The sequence below is a fragment of the Lagopus leucura genome, unplaced genomic scaffold (assembly GCF_019238085.1).
Source record: "Lagopus leucura isolate 7727_CA_CO unplaced genomic scaffold, USGS_WTPT01 Super-Scaffold_100001, whole genome shotgun sequence".
NCBI classification, from domain to species: Eukaryota; Metazoa; Chordata; class Aves; order Galliformes; family Phasianidae; genus Lagopus; species Lagopus leucura.
The window spans coordinates 14,961,189-14,980,213 of record NW_024962262.1 but is presented as its reverse complement, the minus strand read 5'-3'; the positions used below and the strand labels follow the sequence as shown (position 1 = coordinate 14,980,213).

The window sequence follows — 19,025 nt, the reverse complement described above, 5'->3', positions numbered from 1 at the left end:
AATTGGCAGAGGGGATGAATTCTAGCAATAAGTGGAACACTGACTATTTTCTTAAGCGAGCTTCTGCTACAAGATTGGGAATGATGGATTTTGTTAAGGAACTGAAGATGCCTCTTTAGACTTAGAGATACTTAATATGTATCTGAGCATGAAACATTATACAGGAGAATGTGACTGATAAATAAGCAGATCAACATGTGGCTGAAAGATAATTTTGTAAACATGAGCATGGGGTAACATTAAGTTGCAGTCTTCTTAGCAAAGCAGTTATCTCTTGAACCGGAAACATTTGAGTTCTTGCTAAGCTCATCTGATGGAAGGAATTTACATGAGTGTATTTTCAAGCTAATAGCATCCATTCATTTCCAGAAATGAATGCTTTAATGAAGTACTGTATTTATGTCTATATCCATTGAAAAAATGGAGTTAAGTGGGAAAGGGGAAGGCCTTCATCCCAAATAACAGAGTATAGAGTTCTCACAACATCTATGAATGTACTATCTTACCTGAGATGTACATAAAATATTTCTCTTGATTATTACTCTGTAATGTCTTGGTAAAGAAAGCTCCTTAGGTCTCATGATCTTTCCACTTAAAGCAAACCATGTGCAGCTGAGAAACAGAAGTTAGTGACAAACATGCTGGTTCAAAGAGCAGATGAGGCTTTGTTTCAGCCCTCAAGTCCAAATCAAACAGCATGCCATTTTGAATTCTGACAAACCACCAGCTTGAGCTGAATATTCTGTGTTGACAGAGGAAGGAAAACAGGTATGCTAAGAAGAGCTATCCCTGTAGTGTGCCTACAATATAGATACGTAGATTGTCAGGAGAGAGGAATTCTGGTACAGATCTGGAAAACTGCTTTATGACTGCAGGAAAAACTCTGAACCTTTTTGTAAAGTGGCTAGTTGACATCAGTAGTTAATGACTCAAAATTTTCTGATGATGCTTAACTTTCCAAGACAGTATTCTCTAATATTCAGTCGACTATGATGGACACTACAATAATGCTGTTAAATAAGATTACAACAGTTACTAAATAAGATTTTAAAAAAGAAGGAAAAAAAAACTTTAAAGCAATTAAAATAACTGCTCCTGCTGGCTCCTTCCATTCCCTCCAGACAACTTTATTAGTAGGTTAAATTGGGCTGATATAAGTTGATGATATCTGACCATAAGATGGCGATAGTGCTACTACATAGGCAACAAAAACAGCACTGGTACAGTTTTCCTCTCTCATGACTTCTACAAAAGGCATTTTCTACAATCCAATGACAAGAACATGTCAGTTCTTGCATGAGTTTATATAATTGTCCTGTGGAAAGGGAACTTGGATGGGAAAGGAAAGAATAGGAGAGCTGCTTTCTGCCTAATAAATCTCATTCATGCTTGGAATATCTGGGCTCTTTGTAAACAATAATATAGAGAGATCTAATTTAGAGGTGATTCATTCTGTTTTCCCATTTTAACATACTGTGAAAGTGATTACAGAAACTCACAAAGAAGAAATAATGGCAGCTGTAGGATCTCCCTAGTCAAAAGTCCTTCCTAAAGCACACTTTAGTTCCCAAAGTAAGAATGATACTAACAAAAATTAAAGATGCAACTGAAAAGTTCTGAATTTTCCATTTGTGTTGCCCTGCTGTCCCTGCAAACTATTCAATACATTAAGGGGGGTTGGAGCTTGATGATCCTTGAGATCCACACCAAGCCATTCTATGATTCTATGATTCCATATGCTTCCCTTAAACACTGATTTCACTATTTCACATTTTGAAAGCTGCAGTTAAAAATCAGCATGAGATACAGAATTAATTTACATGCTAATGTACTGAAATTTGGCAACAACCATAACCCTAACACTGAAAGACAAAGGGAAATGTCAGTAACCATAATTACACGAGTCACAAATCAGCTTGGTAATTAAGCTATTGTGTGTGATTATTTTTCAGGTAAGACATCTACTCAATTTTTCCTGCAGGCATATTTCCACTTCTTAACGTTTTTCAGTACATCTCTTCCCTGACCCTTCTCCCACCTGAAAAAAAAAAGTCATTTCCATCAGTTTACTAAATGTTTTTCACTTCAGATTGGGAATTCCTACCTGCACGGGCCGACCATCCTCCTGTCCAATCATGTTCCTCCAGTCCTGCAGAGAACGCTGCAGGCTTTCCAGCCCAGTCTCCCAGAGCCTCACACCACCTCCCATGTCCACACTAACCAAGCCTACTTTGCCCAGTGGTGCCAAGAGGGCATCAGCATCTGAGATCATGGAGAGCCAAGATGTATACGGAGAGAGAGAACGTGGCCTGAAAAACAAGAGTGGGTGTGATTGATCTCAAAGTTGCAATCAAAAAGAAGACGAATAATTCTGTAGCTAAGGTGGCAATTAAATGAAATCACACTCTCATTCCTTGAGAGACCATAATTAAGCCCCCCAGATTTACTATTTTATCTGGAAGATTTCAGCTACTGAAACTTGCTATGACCAAACATCTATTCATGACAGCCCAGTCCACTGCTTTATCCTAATTACCTGAAGATCAGTCCTTACAAAAAATACCATAAAAAATATGAAAAAATTAAAAATGTGCTGTCGAAAAACACAAAACTACGAAAGGAATATGAGAAAACATAATCTGAGCACTGAGGAAAGTTTCTCCAATCAACTTTAAATAAGATCCCCAGTATATGAGCAGGAGGTGACTCATCTAAACACTCATTTAAAGATGGCACAGCTTTACGTGTACAGAATCTCAGTACTGTTATAAACAAGCACTCAATTTGCAGATGAAAATTTACTGCTGAAATGGGGATCTAACAACTGTGTAATACAAAGGAAAATTTAGTTAAAATAGGAAAGACTCTTTGCACTTTCTTAGTGCTATTAATGACTTGTACAATGATTTGCAACTTACATTAATTAATACTACAGTTTATAATTTAGAAGAGCAAAGAAGCTGTGACACGTATACCTCTAAGACTGAAATTGGCATGTACTAATTCAACTGAAGAAGATTTGTGTTAGCATTTGACCAAGCTAACTATGCCAGAAGGAGGAAAAGTGTCATACGGAGTATCATTTACTTTCAGTTTCCACACCAAAAGAAATATTTGCTTGTCTGGAACTAATAACACACATTAAATTCTGTTTGCTCTTCCTGTGAGGCAGAGGCTGCTCTAATCAATAAAACAACTTACCTAGGAATAGCAATGTATTTGATTTTCTTCGAGTTCAGATCTGTTACTTCCAAATACCCAGCAGCTTGTGGAGGAGCAACATCTGGAAACAAACAAATTTTATTTTCCTGCTGCATGATTAACTGGTTATTGCATTTGCGTTTAGGAGATTAAATTGAAACATTTTGTCATACAATACTTGTCATAAAATGATGAACCTTTACATTCAACTCAGGACTATAACTTGCAAACACTGAAATGTTTTACTACTATGATTGTGAGCAAATAGATAGGCACAATTATACAAGAACAATGTGCTTGCACAGTAAATGTCAAAATTACACATAAATATAGCTTTACTCACAAAAGCAGTGATCAGGCATTACTGCAATCCCTAACTTACTGTATTTATCTGTTACTGAAGATAACATCAATTGTGCAACTGATTCTAAAAGCATACTGAAGAATGTTTCAAAATACTCTACTTCCAGTTCTCACTGGAAAATTTTCCAGTTACATCAAAGTAAATGTTGTTGCTTTTTAATTGCCAATTTAATTGACCAACATTTCTTGAAAGTCTCCTTGAAATGGAGAGACTGACATTACTTGCAGAAGCGTTGGTGCATGCATACAGCACAAAGAAAGACCAGCAGGACTAGTAATATAAGGGGACCCAACATTCAAGTAAGTAAAGAATAACCCACAGGTGCACAAAGTGCATATCCACAGCACAAGAACAGGACAACGGGGAATGGTTTCAAACTGAGACAGGGGAGGTTTAGGTTACATATGAGGAGGAAATTTTTCACCCAGAGGGTGGTGATGCACTGGAACAGGTTGCCCAAGGAGGTTGTGGATGCCCCATCCCTGCAGGCATTCAAGGCCAGGCTGGATGTGGCTCTGGGCAGCCTGGTCTGGTGGTTGGTGACCCTGCACATAGCAGGGGGTTGGAACTAGATGATCACTGTGATCCTTTTCAATCCAGGCCGTTCTATGATTCTCTCCCCTCATCCCAAACGTCAGTATCTACATATCTACAGGATGCACATTTACAGTATTTTATTGGCTGTATTTATTGTCATTCTTTAAGAATGTAAATACAAAACAACTAGAAGTGACAAAAAAATCTGGTAAAATACACGTTTGTAGGCCGCAGAACATTTTCTGTTCTGCCTAGATCTTGCTAATGCTTAAAAATGTTGCTCTCTCTTTGGATACTAATGGAGAGTAAGACACCCTTGAAAAATTCCAGTAGATCTGAAACATGTAGACAGACATAGAAGTACTGAACTGTAAGAGGTAGAATTGTAATTAAAGAGTGGTTGATATATTTGAAAGAAAAATCAATCAGATTAAATTACAAAAAGAAAAGGGACTGCAAAATAGGAAGCTGAAGAAAAGGCAACCAAATGTTTAAGTGCAATACAGAAATGACTGTCTGGGCCTTAGAACTGCAGTCAACGATCTTGCAGTGAACATACAAAGCCAATAGATGCTATGCTGCTGTCAGAGCAGGAAAACAAAATGAAGGTTTTATATTAATATGAACATCAGATCTAAAATATATAGCTTGTCCTTCTTCAGTTGAAGTCTGAGGGAGAAAAATAGTCATGCCCAGCTCAAGACACTGAACAGAAGAACATGTAGACACACAAGTTCTAGGTAAGAGGACCTGGCAAAGAGGTTAGAACAGGTGGGTGAGAAGGACAAATTCAAGGAATCAATTTGATTTTTCTCTTCTTCTTCTTTTTTTTTTTTTTTTTCCTTTGTCCAAGAAGAGAAGGCCACAGGAAATAAAACACATTTACCATAATATCTTAAAAATTCTTATCAAGAGGGAAGTATAATTCTGATCGAGTGGAGGCAACACAATGTTTTTATATTAATTTACAACAAAACAGGATGGATACTAGGAAAACCTTTTATTGTACAAGGAAAGTGAAGCATTGCAACAGACTAGCCAGGAAAGCCTTAGAATCACTTCAAGTTTCTTAAGATGAATGTTTGAAAAACAACAGTCAAGAAGAGTCTAAACATGTGACATCCTGTCCCTACACAAACAGGTGGGCCAGATGACGTGTTGGGGTTATTCCTGTAACTGTGTGTTGTGTTACATGTCATTCCAGTCACACTAATAGAGATATGCACTTAGAAACAGATTGTTATTTTATATTCATATATGGAAATTGCCGAGAATCCAAGTAAATATTTACCCTCAAGCAGCCCTCATTTCTATAGCCTTGTTTTCAGATTAAACATTAATTCTTATTTGTGGGTTTCTGCCATGAACTCTTGTCTGAGTTTACATTTTGTGGCCATACATCTATTTGGCAGTCTTTGAGGAAATTAATTCTTGTTATAGTTACTTTTCAAACATAACTATTACTCTAGTTTACTGTTTTGATAAAACAAAGGAAATGATTTCTTTCCTTGTTGTTCCTAGAAGAGTTTTGGTAATACATATTGGAGCACACCAGACTTTGGCTGAGTACTTTGAATTATTAATAGAAATGGAAAGCTGTGTGCCAGAACTGACTGGTTGTCCAAGAAGATGAGAAAGAAAGCTTGATAGATAAGCAAACAGAAGCAAGAATACAAAACAAGCCATTAGAGGAAACAGTGCAAAAACTTCAAGGGAGTGTCATGTCGCTCAATTCTGTGTGATAAGATTCCTTTGTTTCACTATATAGTCATTCATTTTTCCCTTGGATCCATGTTTCACCATTTACAACATCCTTTGGCAAATAGTTTTACAGGTTGTTTCTCCTCTTCTGGTTTGCCTTGATGAAGTTCCTATTACCATTGCTGGCTGCCCCTAATTCTGGTACCAGGCATAAAATCACTGCATTTTCCACATCTCCATGCCATCATGCCATACACACTCTTTAGATCTCCACCAAATTTCCCTTTATTGCTCTTGTCTCCCGGTTTAGGAGATCTGGCTGAAGCAATATTGCTCATTTTTGTTGGCCTCTTCTGCACTTTCTTTAGGATGTATAGATTTACACAACAGCACAAAGATTCATTTTCCCTTTGGTAATTCTATTTTTCCCCTGGTAATTCTTAGAATTCGATGTGCTTGCTGAGATTTGAACTATTTTAATGAGACCATATCTCATAATTCCAAAATCATGCTCTTGAGATGCAACGATCAGCTCATCACCACTTCAGATGTAACGATTAGCCCATCATTTTAGATATAGAATTTAGACTTCTTTTCCTCATCCATGTACATCATATTAAAACTAGATGTCATCTGCCATTTTTACAACATTGTCAGTATTGTACTAGTACAGGTCTTTGAAGGACTCCACTCATAGCTCCCTTTCCACTGGAAAAACAGTCCATTAACTCTTAAATAGAAAATGTCTAAAGCCCTGAAAAATGTTAATGGAATAGAAAACATAGAGTCTTGTTTAATCATACCAGTAAGGTCATATTAAATATGATTCACTTACGATCAGTCTGGCTATTACATAAATTAAAACATGACTTAGAAAAGAAAAATCAATGGTAACGATCTTCAAGAAGGCCTTGAATTTTGAACTTAAATGGCCAAACATACTTTACAAAATATACCTCATAACGTTTCAATACATTTAAAGCTGTCACTATTCGTGAGCACTAAAGTTGAGGGATAAAAAGTTAACATCCTGTTCAGCTAGTATAAATGAAATTGCTCAGTCACAGAAAAGCCAATTCTCAGACAGAGAATTTGCTCAGGTCATTTGTACCCAGTCTTCATGAAGTATGGTGGTGTGGCAGTAGGAGCTGAACCTTCACATCAATATATTCCATTACATTTTGTTGCTGTGCAACAGATGGCAGCAGAGGGGCAGTTTGACAGAAAAGCATCCAACATGTAACTGTGTATGAAGCAAAGTTTCTGTAGTATGTTAGCACTGCTTAACATTAGTTTAATATACATAGGTTATTCTGAAAGTAACGTGCCTCCTATTTATTTCATGCAAACTACAACAGGTACAATGACCACAGTTTGATAGAGTAAATTCTCAGCTACAAAACATTATTTTTCAACACAGTCACTGCCATTAGCTGTGCACTTCTACCAGTGATAAACAAGAGCATGCATGCTGTGCTCATAAATATCAGCACCAGCAGAGGTGACCCACTTTCACTGTCGACACCGCTGAAACACGCCGCCCACTGCCTCACTGTGCTTCACCTGCCCTTCTATCACATACAAGACTTTTGGGCTCTCTTTAGAGAGTCCTTTTTCCTTGGAGAGGTGGAAAACTCACAAATTCTGCTTATCACTAAGAGGCATGTTTTCAGTTATTGGCTGAAGAAGCTAAAGATACAAGAACAGAGAACATGGCATGACAGTACAGAAGAGTCTGAACGTCTGAAAGTCGCCTATGCCTGTTTTATTAGCATGCAAGAGGAGGATGGTTTTGCTATATGGTAAATGTTGCCCACCATCTTGGAAAAGAGAAGTAAGAAGCCTGGGTCTCTTCAGTCTGGAGAGAAGGCAGATGTGATTGTAGTTTACCAAGCCATGTGGGTGCTGGTCAAGATGAATGAAGAACTGTTATTCACCCAGCCCTCAATGCTTGAACAAGAGGCATTTGATAAACCTTGTGAGAGATTGGTTCATGAAAGAGAGTAGTGAACTTGTGAACTTTCTGTAGAGACACAAGTACAAAAAGGGACCAGACAAATTTGAGCACAACAGGTCCATAAACATAGATTTAAAATGTGAAGCCGAAATGTACCCTGCAGTATCCCTGAGAAAACAGTGACAAATGTCGAGATCTCAAGTATGAAAGCAAAGACACAGAAGTGCTAGAGCTACATGCATTCTCTAAACAACTCATCTGCTGTTCCTGCTGGAAACAGAGCCATGGTTTGTTTTCAAACTGAGATGCATGGACAACTGGTTTGGCAAATAAGGCATGCCTTATAATGGTGCATCTGTTGGGTACATCTGAGCAGAGGCTGGAAATACTGGTGAAGACTGACTGCTAAACTGGAACAATCACATTCCTCTAGCTGGTCCTCAATGCAGGCAAAGTGAGATGCTATGTACTGGAATATTCATGTAGGCAGCGTGTTTAATTTCTCTGAAGTACACTTAAGCATGTTACTAAGATCCAAATTGATTTTAAAACTGGCAAAATGAGTGTAACTACTCTCATTTCTCCTCAAATGCTTGCTTTGCGATTCTTTAAAAACATTTTGTAAAAATTCACAAGCTATGCAGTTTACAAAACAAAGCCAAGCACATACAGTTGTTGCAGTACAAGTATATGAACCTCTTACCTTTTGGGTAAATGTCTTTCAAAGGCACATCTCCAGGTGCTAAAATTCTGGCTATTTGATTAGAAGCCACTAAAGTTACACAATTGGTTTGTTTTGCAGCTCCTCTTTTCCTTCGGGCTCCATAATAAAATGATTCAGAAGGGGAAGCGTGTTTGCGACTCAGAGAAGAGTTTCTTTTCCAACTGTACACTTCACTGGGAGACTGCAAGAGAGAAGATTGTAATGAAAAACAGAGGTACTACTACTGAGCCTAGAGAGAAAACCACCCCATCTTGAAGGTCTCTACACTTGCCAGTTATATAACATTACTGTTATAAACAAGGGCTTAGATACCTTGCTCATATATAAACACCAACACCATTAACACCTGAAGCTATAGATCTGATTGTGAAGTGTTTCACCATCCTCACGTTCACATTCACATGGGCATGTACAATGAAATACAGGGCTCCAGTCTGTGTCAAGGAGAACAAAGTGTTTCATCACCAGCGTTAGTGCAGCAGTGTGTAGCATCTTGGGCACTTCCCCTTCAGTGCTATTTCACGTGTTCCATAGTTAACTCATATCTACTTAAAATGACTACAGGAATATATTTATAATGAATATACTATACATAATGCTTACACTTCTCATATTATGAAAAGCTAGTGCAGTGGCAATAGCATAAATCCAAATCAGGTAAAATTCAGAAGCAAACTGCAAAGACATAGGGAATATTTTACTGACAAAACACATTTTCGAATCATATTGGTTTTCAAAGTATTTTCTTCCATCATTTGTCTTTTCACAACATTCATGCATGATTACGGCTCAATTTTCTTTTTTGCCCCAATTTATTAAGCAAATATCACAAAGGATTTATTACACGAACAGTATCTCCTTTGTGCATCAACGGGCAGCAAATACAAATAAAGAATTAAACATACCACTTTTATATTTCCCATGTTTGCCTCCAGTCTTTGCAGCAGCATTAGTCATTACACTGCTAAGTTTCACTTTCCTCACTAGTCTTTTTCTGTTTGTGTCACAGGATTTTTGGATACAGAGTGGACAGAATTGCATACATGATTTATACTTGATCACATCATTAAGTAGTGAAGGGGAGCATAATTCAATTATTGTTTTCTTCATTTTCTTCTTAAATGTAGAGGTTTGTTAGCTGCTGCACACGGAGCAAAAAGCTCACAGTTCAAAATGGTACTGATATACTTTTTTTCCAGTCATATTTAATTAAAAAACACAAGATAGGTAAAATACATGTGGCTCTGGGCAGCCTGATCTAGTGATTGGTGGCCCTCCCCATGGCTGGGGGTTGAAACTAGATGATTATTGTGGTCCTTTACAACCCAGGCCATTCTATGATTCTATGATTCCACGGCCTCCAGCCAGCACTATCCAGAACTCATCTTCAGTGAAGTTTGGCTGTGCGACACATTATCTTGCCCAGTTGGTTATTATTTCAAATGCCACTGGAAACCTTTTAGATTAGACTGTCATAGAGAAAGATGCACTCTACATGAACGCACCATTTACTTTCATTCCTTCTTTTTCCATATCATTTGGTAAACAGGTACTTAATTGGTCAGAGAACAAATGAGATCATACTACTTCACGGTATAATAATGCCGGGTATTTACCATGAGGTCTGGGAAGCCAATAACAACAGTAGCATAGTTATGTTGATCTGAGAAAATCCTGTTGGGGGAGCTGATCTTTAGTCCCACAGCTGCACTGAGGTTTTCTGACGATAGCTGGGCGCTTGCAACTGCATGCGGTACACACAGTTCTGAAGCTAAACAGGGAAATCAAACAAAATGAACGCCGTTTAATCCAGATGTGTAATAGGAAACACCATTAACCATACAAGTGCTGAGCACCAATCACTGCCATTACTTTGTGCAGAAACTTGCGAACAAAGATTTGATTACGCTATGCTATAAAGCAGATAAAAAAGAAAGCAGGAAATAATAGTAGTTTTGTAGAGTAGGGCACTTAAAATCAGGAAATACCAGCTAGGAAATATTTGCTTATACTACTGAATTTTGCCCTCTGCTGTGCAAACGAGGCGGGAAGCCTACAGAATGTAGCAGCATGTGATCTCATTAAAGATTTGTTTAATGCACACACACAAAAAGGCAAAACGTAGGTTTGTACAGGTGTCAGTGTGAAACTGCTCGGTGGCTGTCTTTCTGTCTTTGTAAATTAAGCACTGCTATTTGCAACCCACTTCTGGTACATAATGGTCTAGTTTTCTTTAACTTAAGGAAAACTAAGTTTTATTCTGTGTAACTGTATCTGTACTTTACCTTCCCTCAAAATACCAACACAGTCAGAACCCCCTACCTTCAGTTCAGCAGTCTACTCTGTTTCCACTTCAACTGACAGACTATCTAGTTCACCTGTCAGCAGGAGGAAATCTTTCCTCCCTCAGAGGATGAATGGACTACAAGCTTGAGTCAGTGGAAAACCCCCACTGGTGTACCTTTTCTTAGCTTTCCTGGCACAGGTTCTGCCTCAAAGAATGACAGCAGGCTGAAGATGCTATATTCTGGGTTTGCTGAATGATTAGGAAAAAAAGAGGAAAGGGGATGTAATAACCTCTGATATTGGGGCAAATAAAAAAATTAAAGATAACAAAGGATAAATACAGCAGAAAAAGCATGCAGGAGATCACCGTCCACAAATACTTTGAGACTGGAAATTTTAATAGGGTTTATACCCATCTAAGGAATGATACTTTATAATCATTTCTAAATATGGTAGTAAGGGGAAGGAAACTGTGCTCTGATGGAGCTTGATAACTTGAAAAACTGCCCAAAAGATAAAAAGGATCCCAGATATTTCAGCTATGGAAAGAGTACTTAGTATCAAATTTGTTGCTGTTCGTGTAAAATAAGCCTTATTTGTTGTTTGTCAGTAATGTTTGCCTCTATGAATTTATGATGTTTACACTGTGTTTATCTCATTCTTCATACTTAGGCTAGCCACAAGGACCAGGTAGACTTTTTCTTTAATGAATATAAATATAGTGCTTTCTTTTTCCCTTTGTCTCTCTTGGACACTGGAGAGAGGTCAAAACCCATTAACTGTTAGGTGGGATAAACATAGACTTCTAGCGTTACTAAACCTGATCAAATGCTCAGGGTTGACCATGTCATCAGATCTGAAGACAAGCAGACCTTCCCAAGCAGAACGATGGCCACTGGAGATTTCTGCCTTCTTCTGTAGCAGAAGACATGCTTCACTTCCCAGCACCATCTGGGACTTTTAAAGCACAAATTTTCCCTAGCTCCTAACGCAGGTATGATGGCCCCAGTGCCCTCCTGCGCACTTTCTGCAGATCTTTATGAATACTGACTTCCTTTCAGACCTTTTTATTTTTAAAAGCATTAGGGAATGTATTCTAGCTCAACTGAGTGTGTATAATAGATTTGCAAGAGTGTACAGACTGCATTCACCAATTGATGTGATTCCTTCTATGTGCTACTGACTGCCCAGTAATCTTTTTTCCTTTTCCTTTCTGTTTGCTTTTACATTTCCTGAAAGTCCATGACTGAAGGCCTTAAATGCTTTATGTAAACAACCTGAAGTTTGAGTATGGAATTTGCCATGCTTTGTGAAAAGTTGTTACCCACACGTGACCAGGGGAGGACAAAAAGAGAATCAGAGGGAAGGTTATCCGGACCTTTAAAGCAAAAGAGCCTTGTTTGTGCAGCTGCAAACACAGAAATGATTAAAAAAAAGAAAAAAAGAAGAACAAGCCAAGCTTGCATTCAATACCCGTTGTTAAGCCAAATCCCATGTCAGCTGGCTCTTCATTCAATGCATACAGCTGGCAAGCCTCACTGTCTTCAGCCTCCATATGGACACGCTTCGTTAAAAGAAATTTCCTGTAAAGGACGCATATTTATAATAATTCCGGATTAAGCTCGTAACTCTAAACAAGGACTTCAATTTTATGAAAACTTTCTACATTTATATAAACAAGGCTATCAACACCTTGTTGTAAAACTAGGTGATTTATCAAACATCTGTGAGATAGGAAAGGGTAAGGCAGCCAGAGGCACATTTGTCTGCTGATGACTATTTACCTACTTCTACCCGCTGCACATTCATATATTTTTATGTGTCATCCTACAGGGTTAAAAAACAGCTCCGAGACCAAGAGTGAACATCAACCAGGGACAAACGAGAAATAATGCCATTAAGAAAATTAGTTTTAACTGACTGATTTGTTTCACTTTCCACCAAGAGCCACCGGTCCTCAGCCACCAGGAAGACAGATTCCAGATTGATTGGCAGTGAGATGGTGTGAGTTTGGCCCTCTAATGCATCGAGTACAATAAGACGGTTTCTGTCAAATCAGAAGCCACAAGAAGAATAATTAGACAGGCATGTATGTGAGGTGAATCATTATAGATCAATAAAATACAAGCATATGATTTAAATCTCACCCTTTTTCCTTGTAGAACACCAGCCAGTTTTTGTGTGAAAACTCTCGGCACATTTTGTAGCTGCTCTGTACAGAAATATGTTGTACAGCAATTAGGGCTTGTTAGGTTATTTCCAGTGAGTTTCCCTGACCCCCCTCAAAGCATACAACACTTTTTTTTCCCTGCATTGAGACTAACTCACTGCATTAATTACCTCCCAAAATACTATCTAGACTGTCTTGTCCTAAATCATATAACTGCATCATAATTTAGTTCATTACTTGGACATAATCTCTTGTAACAAAACGTTCTGTTATTCCCAGCTCTAGCTCCAAGGAGGAAGATATTAAATACACACATCCTCTGACAATACGACATCTATATCTTCGCTGCAAGAGTAAACAATTCAGTGCTTGGGTCCCCCAAACAGTAAGAGAGACAATCCTGGGGCTGTTTTTGCAATATTAAGCTATGATTTCCAACAGAGAGAGTATATTATGTTCTTTACTATAAGACTGGTGAGGTGCTGGAACAGGCTGCCCAGAGAGGTGTGGATGCCCCATCCCTGGAGGTGTTCAAGGCCAGGTTTGATGGGGCCCTGGGCAGCCTGGTGTAGTATTGAATGAACCCAAGACATTCTATGATTCTATGATAATAGAGGCAAGTGCTATTTCTCACCGTCTCTTCCTTGCTGCTCCACCAGCGTGTTCTCCGGGGAGAATCTTGAGCATCTGGCAAGAGCAAAAGCCGACGAATGGCACCATTGCTTGTATCCAACAACAACACAACATTGCTCTGTAAAAGAAAAGCAGATCTGCGTACATCTCAAACCCATTTAAGAATCTACAATAAATCTGTTTGAAGCACTCTTGAAACTCAAGCAGCTTTTTGAAAAGATTATCTAGGCTTCATTGGATACAGGCTGAATATTCTTGGTCCATTTCAGTGCCCAAGGAGAAATGTAACCTGTGCAAGCTAAGTAACTGTAAAAGGGCTTGAGTATTTCAGCTTTTCCATGGTGTTTTTCTTATACAGCTCACCTCCACTCCTGCATAAGCTCCAGAAACTAGACTAGCATGTCTAAGCTGCAGCCAGCTACATGTGCAAGACATACCAGTTTTGCTCTGTCAAACCACTAAAATATTTGCTTTCAGTTTTTTTGTTTCCTTAGCATTACTCTGAAGTACCGACTGCCTAACTTACAACTTACAAATGGCTTAGTATTTTCTGTCAATGTCACACTTCAAGCTTCTGATTCCTTGAAGCCTATTAAAAACCCCAGTGTGTGAAAATCCTGTGACTTGGGTGCTCAGTGAGCTTAGTGTCAGGGGGAGGATGCTGCCAGAGGACAGCAGGATGGCTCCAGAGGATTAAAACTAAGACAGCATTCTGAACAGTACTGCAAGCATCCTCCACATAAAACATGCGAAGATACAGTATGCTAACTTTTGAACAACTTCAGATTCCTCAGACTGTTACTCAATGCCTCATCGATGTCAAATGATGGGGAGGGGGACCAACATTTCCCCTTGCCACCTCCAGGTCACACATGGGGCAGGGAGTGCAGTATGGATGAAGCTTTTTCCCTGCCTGCTGCACAGTGCCACAGCTGTCTCCACTGCTGTGATCCACGTGCCACATGGACCTAACGTGTCTCAGGTGCTGCAGCCAAGTCAGGAGTGCATGATACGGATGAATGCACCTGACACAGAAAAGACACAGCTTGAAGGATTAGCTTTTTTGCAGGGTCATTTTAAATATGCCTTTTTACAAAGTATTGTAGCTGCTCCTAACTTATTTAACTAACGGTTCAGGGGAACAATCATTCAGAGGCAGCCTTACCTGCAGCAAATGAAATTGAAAAGGTACAAAAGAACACGTTAATGAAGCCTTGGCTTTAATTTTTTGTTTGCCATTTAAGGAAGCATTAAGGACATGAGGTTCTGCAAGGGCTTACTAAAAGTAAACTGTCCACGTACAACATCTGCAATAACGCACGACAGACGTTAAGGGAGGAAAACATAAATTCCCACAAAATTGTCCTAAATAAAACAAGTACAAACAATCTGAGTCACAGTGTTTCTGTTCCGTTTGGGTATGCTTCATACTTTCACTAGGATTATTTGGGAGAATTAACTTCATTCAGTGATGACAGTCATTCGAAGCTAAATATGGTAAAGCACGTGAAATATTACCATGTTATTTGGAGCATTTGGGAATTTCAGCTGGAGTTGAATACGTCTGAAAAAAGAAGTTTGCTTATGTATTACAAACCAAAATTACAGAAACGTGGTTCAGGAAACAAATAGGGCATTTGCTTTGGATTTTGGTTTTCTGCCATGTTTTATTTATATGGTTCAGCAGCACGCTGAACGCATTCGCCTTCCACATAAGATAAAGAGCACATACGAATCAATTACATTCTTCCACTTAGCGTTAAATTTATGAGAGCGGTTGGTAATATAAAAAACCTTTCTACTCCACCCCTTTTGATGTTAATGGTTTCCTTCTGTGCTAAGTGACTGATGTATATTCTGTCTGTGTTTAAGAATAGATTTTTGCGTCACTGCAAACACGTCCAAAAGCAGCTTTGGCAACTCCTCAAGTGGGCTGGGAAAAGAGGCTGGTGTGCAATTCCGCTATGTTTGTTCTTGACTGGGAGAAAAGTAACCTTTGGGCGACCTCACGACCCCAGTGTCTGGAATTCCAAACTTTGGACAGATGAAATAACCAATCCCATGAAGTGCCGGGCCTTTATTTTTAGTTACTGCAAAGTTTCCCTTTCCTTACTGCTGTTTTTATTTTAGCAAGCATTTTCCTCTTAAAAGTCCTGAAACCAAGCAGGGCTGTGATTTCACTTTGCTGGTATGGGAAGCTGTTTCTTATGGTCTTGCAGACAGAGCAGAGCTACGGGAAGGAATAAATTTCAAATTCAGAGTAAGACAGTATAAACAATTCAGCTTAACCCTCTTGTATTCTTCTCCCCATGCTTACTTTTGCTGGCTCATTCTTTTCTGCCCTCAGTGCTCGCACAAGCCTGCAAACACTCTCCTTTGCTGTGAGCTTCAAATGAGTGATTCACAGCTCTGGACAGTGCACACTCACCTTGTCTCATGTCCACAAGCATCTTTTCTATTAGTGCCACTCCACAACCTCTGGAGTGATGCACAAGTGGCAATACTGCTGGTGTAGATCTTTCTTCTGAGTGCATACATCAGAATGTTACACAGAGGTTTCAGATGCTAGTGCTGGGAGGCTGCAAGTCATTCCTTCACCCAGAGGGTGGTGATGCACTGGAACAGGTTGCCCAAGGAGGTTGTGGATGCCCCATCCCTGCAGGCATTCAAGGCCAGGCTGGATGTGGCTCTGGGCAGCCTGGTCTGGTGGTTGGTGACCCTGCACATAGCAGGGGGTTGAAACTGGATGATCAGTGTGGTCCTTTTCAACCCAGGCCATTCTATATTTTCATGATTCTATGTTTCTATGCTTCCATTCCCAGATCCCCACGTGTCTGTCTAGATCACAACATGTTAAAAACTATCTTCTTTTAAAGGATGTTTCCATGTAGTGAGCAAGGTGGATCACCACGTCAACTCCTATGTCACATACTTCCTCTCACTACATGCTATCTGGGAGCTCTGACAAAGCCCCAGCAGCACGTGGGACAAGGAAAAGCACTTCCTTCCCTTCCTATCCCAGTTCCTGACAGAGAAAGATAAAAGCAGAGTTAAAGGAAGCTGGCTGACACTGCCTGGACAAAGTTCATTGTGCTCACTGAGGCAGGCTGTAGGTTACTCAGTTTGGTTGCAGCCTTTCAGCTTGCAAGAAAATAATGAAGTACGAAGTTAATTTATATGTGAATCAATGCTCAATGTGTATTTTCTTCCTATATGCATCCAGTATAAAATCATAACAGAGCTTTTCAAAATTCTTTTCACTTGCTATTCTTCCAACTGCTAAACATATTGGGAATGCATTAAGAAAAAGTTATAGGAGGTAGGCACACTTGTGGCTTTAGGAAATAGGGGTATGCCCTTAATATTTGTGGGGAGGATGGGGCAGAGGCTTTAAAAAGATGCATGTTTCCCCTCTACGTTGCAATTTCCACTTTGCAAGTAAATGATCTGAGCTTTCAGAAGACTGTCAGCTCAGATTAAACAAAGAGTCAAATGGGCTCATTGAGCCCATTGGCTGCTTCATAGAATAGAATAATCTACCCTTTCTTCCAAGAAGATGTAGAGATGCCTTAAAACCAGATAAATGTCTGATTTATACAATAAAACTAAATCCTGAAGAAGTTCAGCTCTAGTAAAATTTTATTCAAAGGGACAAGGAGGAATGGTGATTTTTCATTTTATTTCACTGGAGGGCTCTACTGAATCCAGATGGATGTTATCTGAGAAATAAATTACAAGCTTATTCTAAGAGCTACAATATCATCACCTCATCCTTTCCAGCAGTTATCAACCATTTAAATGGTTCTTTTCAAAACTTAGTTATAAACATTCATTTTCAAAGACTTTGATTAAACAAGAAACTTGGAAAAATTTTATAGCTTTTGATATTTCATAAAACCACTAATTAGGCAATACCAGCTGTCAAGTGATTTTTTATTTTTATTTTTGTAAGTATAGCTTCTGATTTCTACAAATGCTGTTCATATTTCTGTCTTTTTGTAAGTGTACACAGACCAATCTCTAAAGCATCACACATACAATTTACGTTATTTGTCTTTTTAGCAGATCTGTTTGATGTATCCTTAGCACATGTAGGTGATCCTTGGAGCCGTGCCCCAAATACAAACGTGCCACTGATCCACTTGTATTAACATGTGAATGCTGCAAATTTTGAGATTAAGGCTGCCAGAGACCTGAGTACACCCAAAGGAAGACTCTACTCTTCAAGTAGACAGGCACTTCCGGAGGGCAATTATCTGTGCTCTAGCTTAGCCAGGACGAATCTTCTTTCAGATCACCTTTGTCCACTCAACAGATACATATGGCACTCAGATAATTAGCACAGACTATACACTTCCTTGCTAATATCATAAATAGTATCTTACTTAATTTCATGTACGGTAACGTCCACCTCATTTCATAGGTGTACTGTGAAGGCACATGACTTTTCCGTGGCTCCACCTCAGGAAGAGTTAGGAACCAAAGCTCTCAGGGGAAAAATTAAACTATTTGAGAATAGATCTTTTGATTAAGGGGGAACTACAAATCCAGAGATCTCATCACAAGCCCTAATATAAGGAAGGATGGCAGTGGCTGTGAAGACTACAACAGCTGTGTATGGTTGTGTTTTGGTACCTCGCTTGAAAAGCAATCCTAAATAAATTATTCATGTAGTCCATGGACACAAATATGCTATACACAAAAGAAGCATTTTTCATCTTTCTTTTTTTCTTTTTTTCTTTTTTTTTTTTTCCTGTGTAAGATGGTTACTTTTCCTGTGTAAGATGGTTACCCAGGGAGTCTAAAATAACTTTTGAATGGTGTCCTAAGTACACAATGACTGTTTGCAAGCAAATGTGTAGTTTATTGGAACACACATTCACACTCAGTAAGGTCTACCTTAATATTAACTCTGCGTAGCAAGTCCTAAATTAATGCAAAGCATTCAGTACATTGTAATTCAGTATTACTTTCCAGCAGTATAAGTGGGTTTATTTTCAGACAGGATTTGTTCAATTTAGCACTTGCTAAGAAAGGCAAGACTGGAAACTGGCAATATTTAAGCATTGTCAGGGAAAAAAACCAAGAGGTTACAGCTTAGTGGAAGTCAGCTGGAAAGGGACAATGAGCTACTACAGAGCAACCTTTATTTCAGAGCTCAGTCACACTGCTGTTGAAAAATACATGCCATAAAGATAGGCAAAGCCAGTCACAGACTTACTTAACAATCCAAAGCTTTATGGACAGATCTCTGATTAAAACCTTGCTGCTGAAAGAGAATCCTCCTGTCATTTGGTTAAAAACCAATATAGCCTGGCAATTTTTTTCATGGTGGGAATCTCAGACACTCAGAAAGCAAAGAATATTGCTGGGTTTTATATTAAAAAGTGTGAGACATTCTAAACATTCTTAGACACAAGATAGACTGCCATCTGTTTTACAGTTTCCTGCA

The 19,025-nt window shown here is 38.9% G+C and overlaps 1 protein-coding gene across 1 annotated transcript in view; it reads right to left on the bottom strand.

Moving 5' to 3' along the window:
• VWA8 (von Willebrand factor A domain containing 8) overlaps positions 1-19,025 on the bottom strand; it is a 180,512-nt gene that overhangs the window by 36,584 nt on the left and 124,903 nt on the right. Inside the window, exons 30-37 of the mRNA XM_042866426.1 lie at positions 13,575-13,691; positions 12,918-12,982; positions 12,692-12,817; positions 12,244-12,353; positions 10,101-10,255; positions 8,464-8,665; positions 3,202-3,283; positions 2,105-2,309 (exon numbers count right to left, since the gene is read on the bottom strand). Coding sequence (XP_042722360.1) covers positions 2,105-2,309; positions 3,202-3,283; positions 8,464-8,665; positions 10,101-10,255; positions 12,244-12,353; positions 12,692-12,817; positions 12,918-12,982; positions 13,575-13,691 — 1,062 coding nt within the window. The remainder of the gene's footprint in view (positions 1-2,104; positions 2,310-3,201; positions 3,284-8,463; positions 8,666-10,100; positions 10,256-12,243; positions 12,354-12,691; positions 12,818-12,917; positions 12,983-13,574; positions 13,692-19,025) is intronic.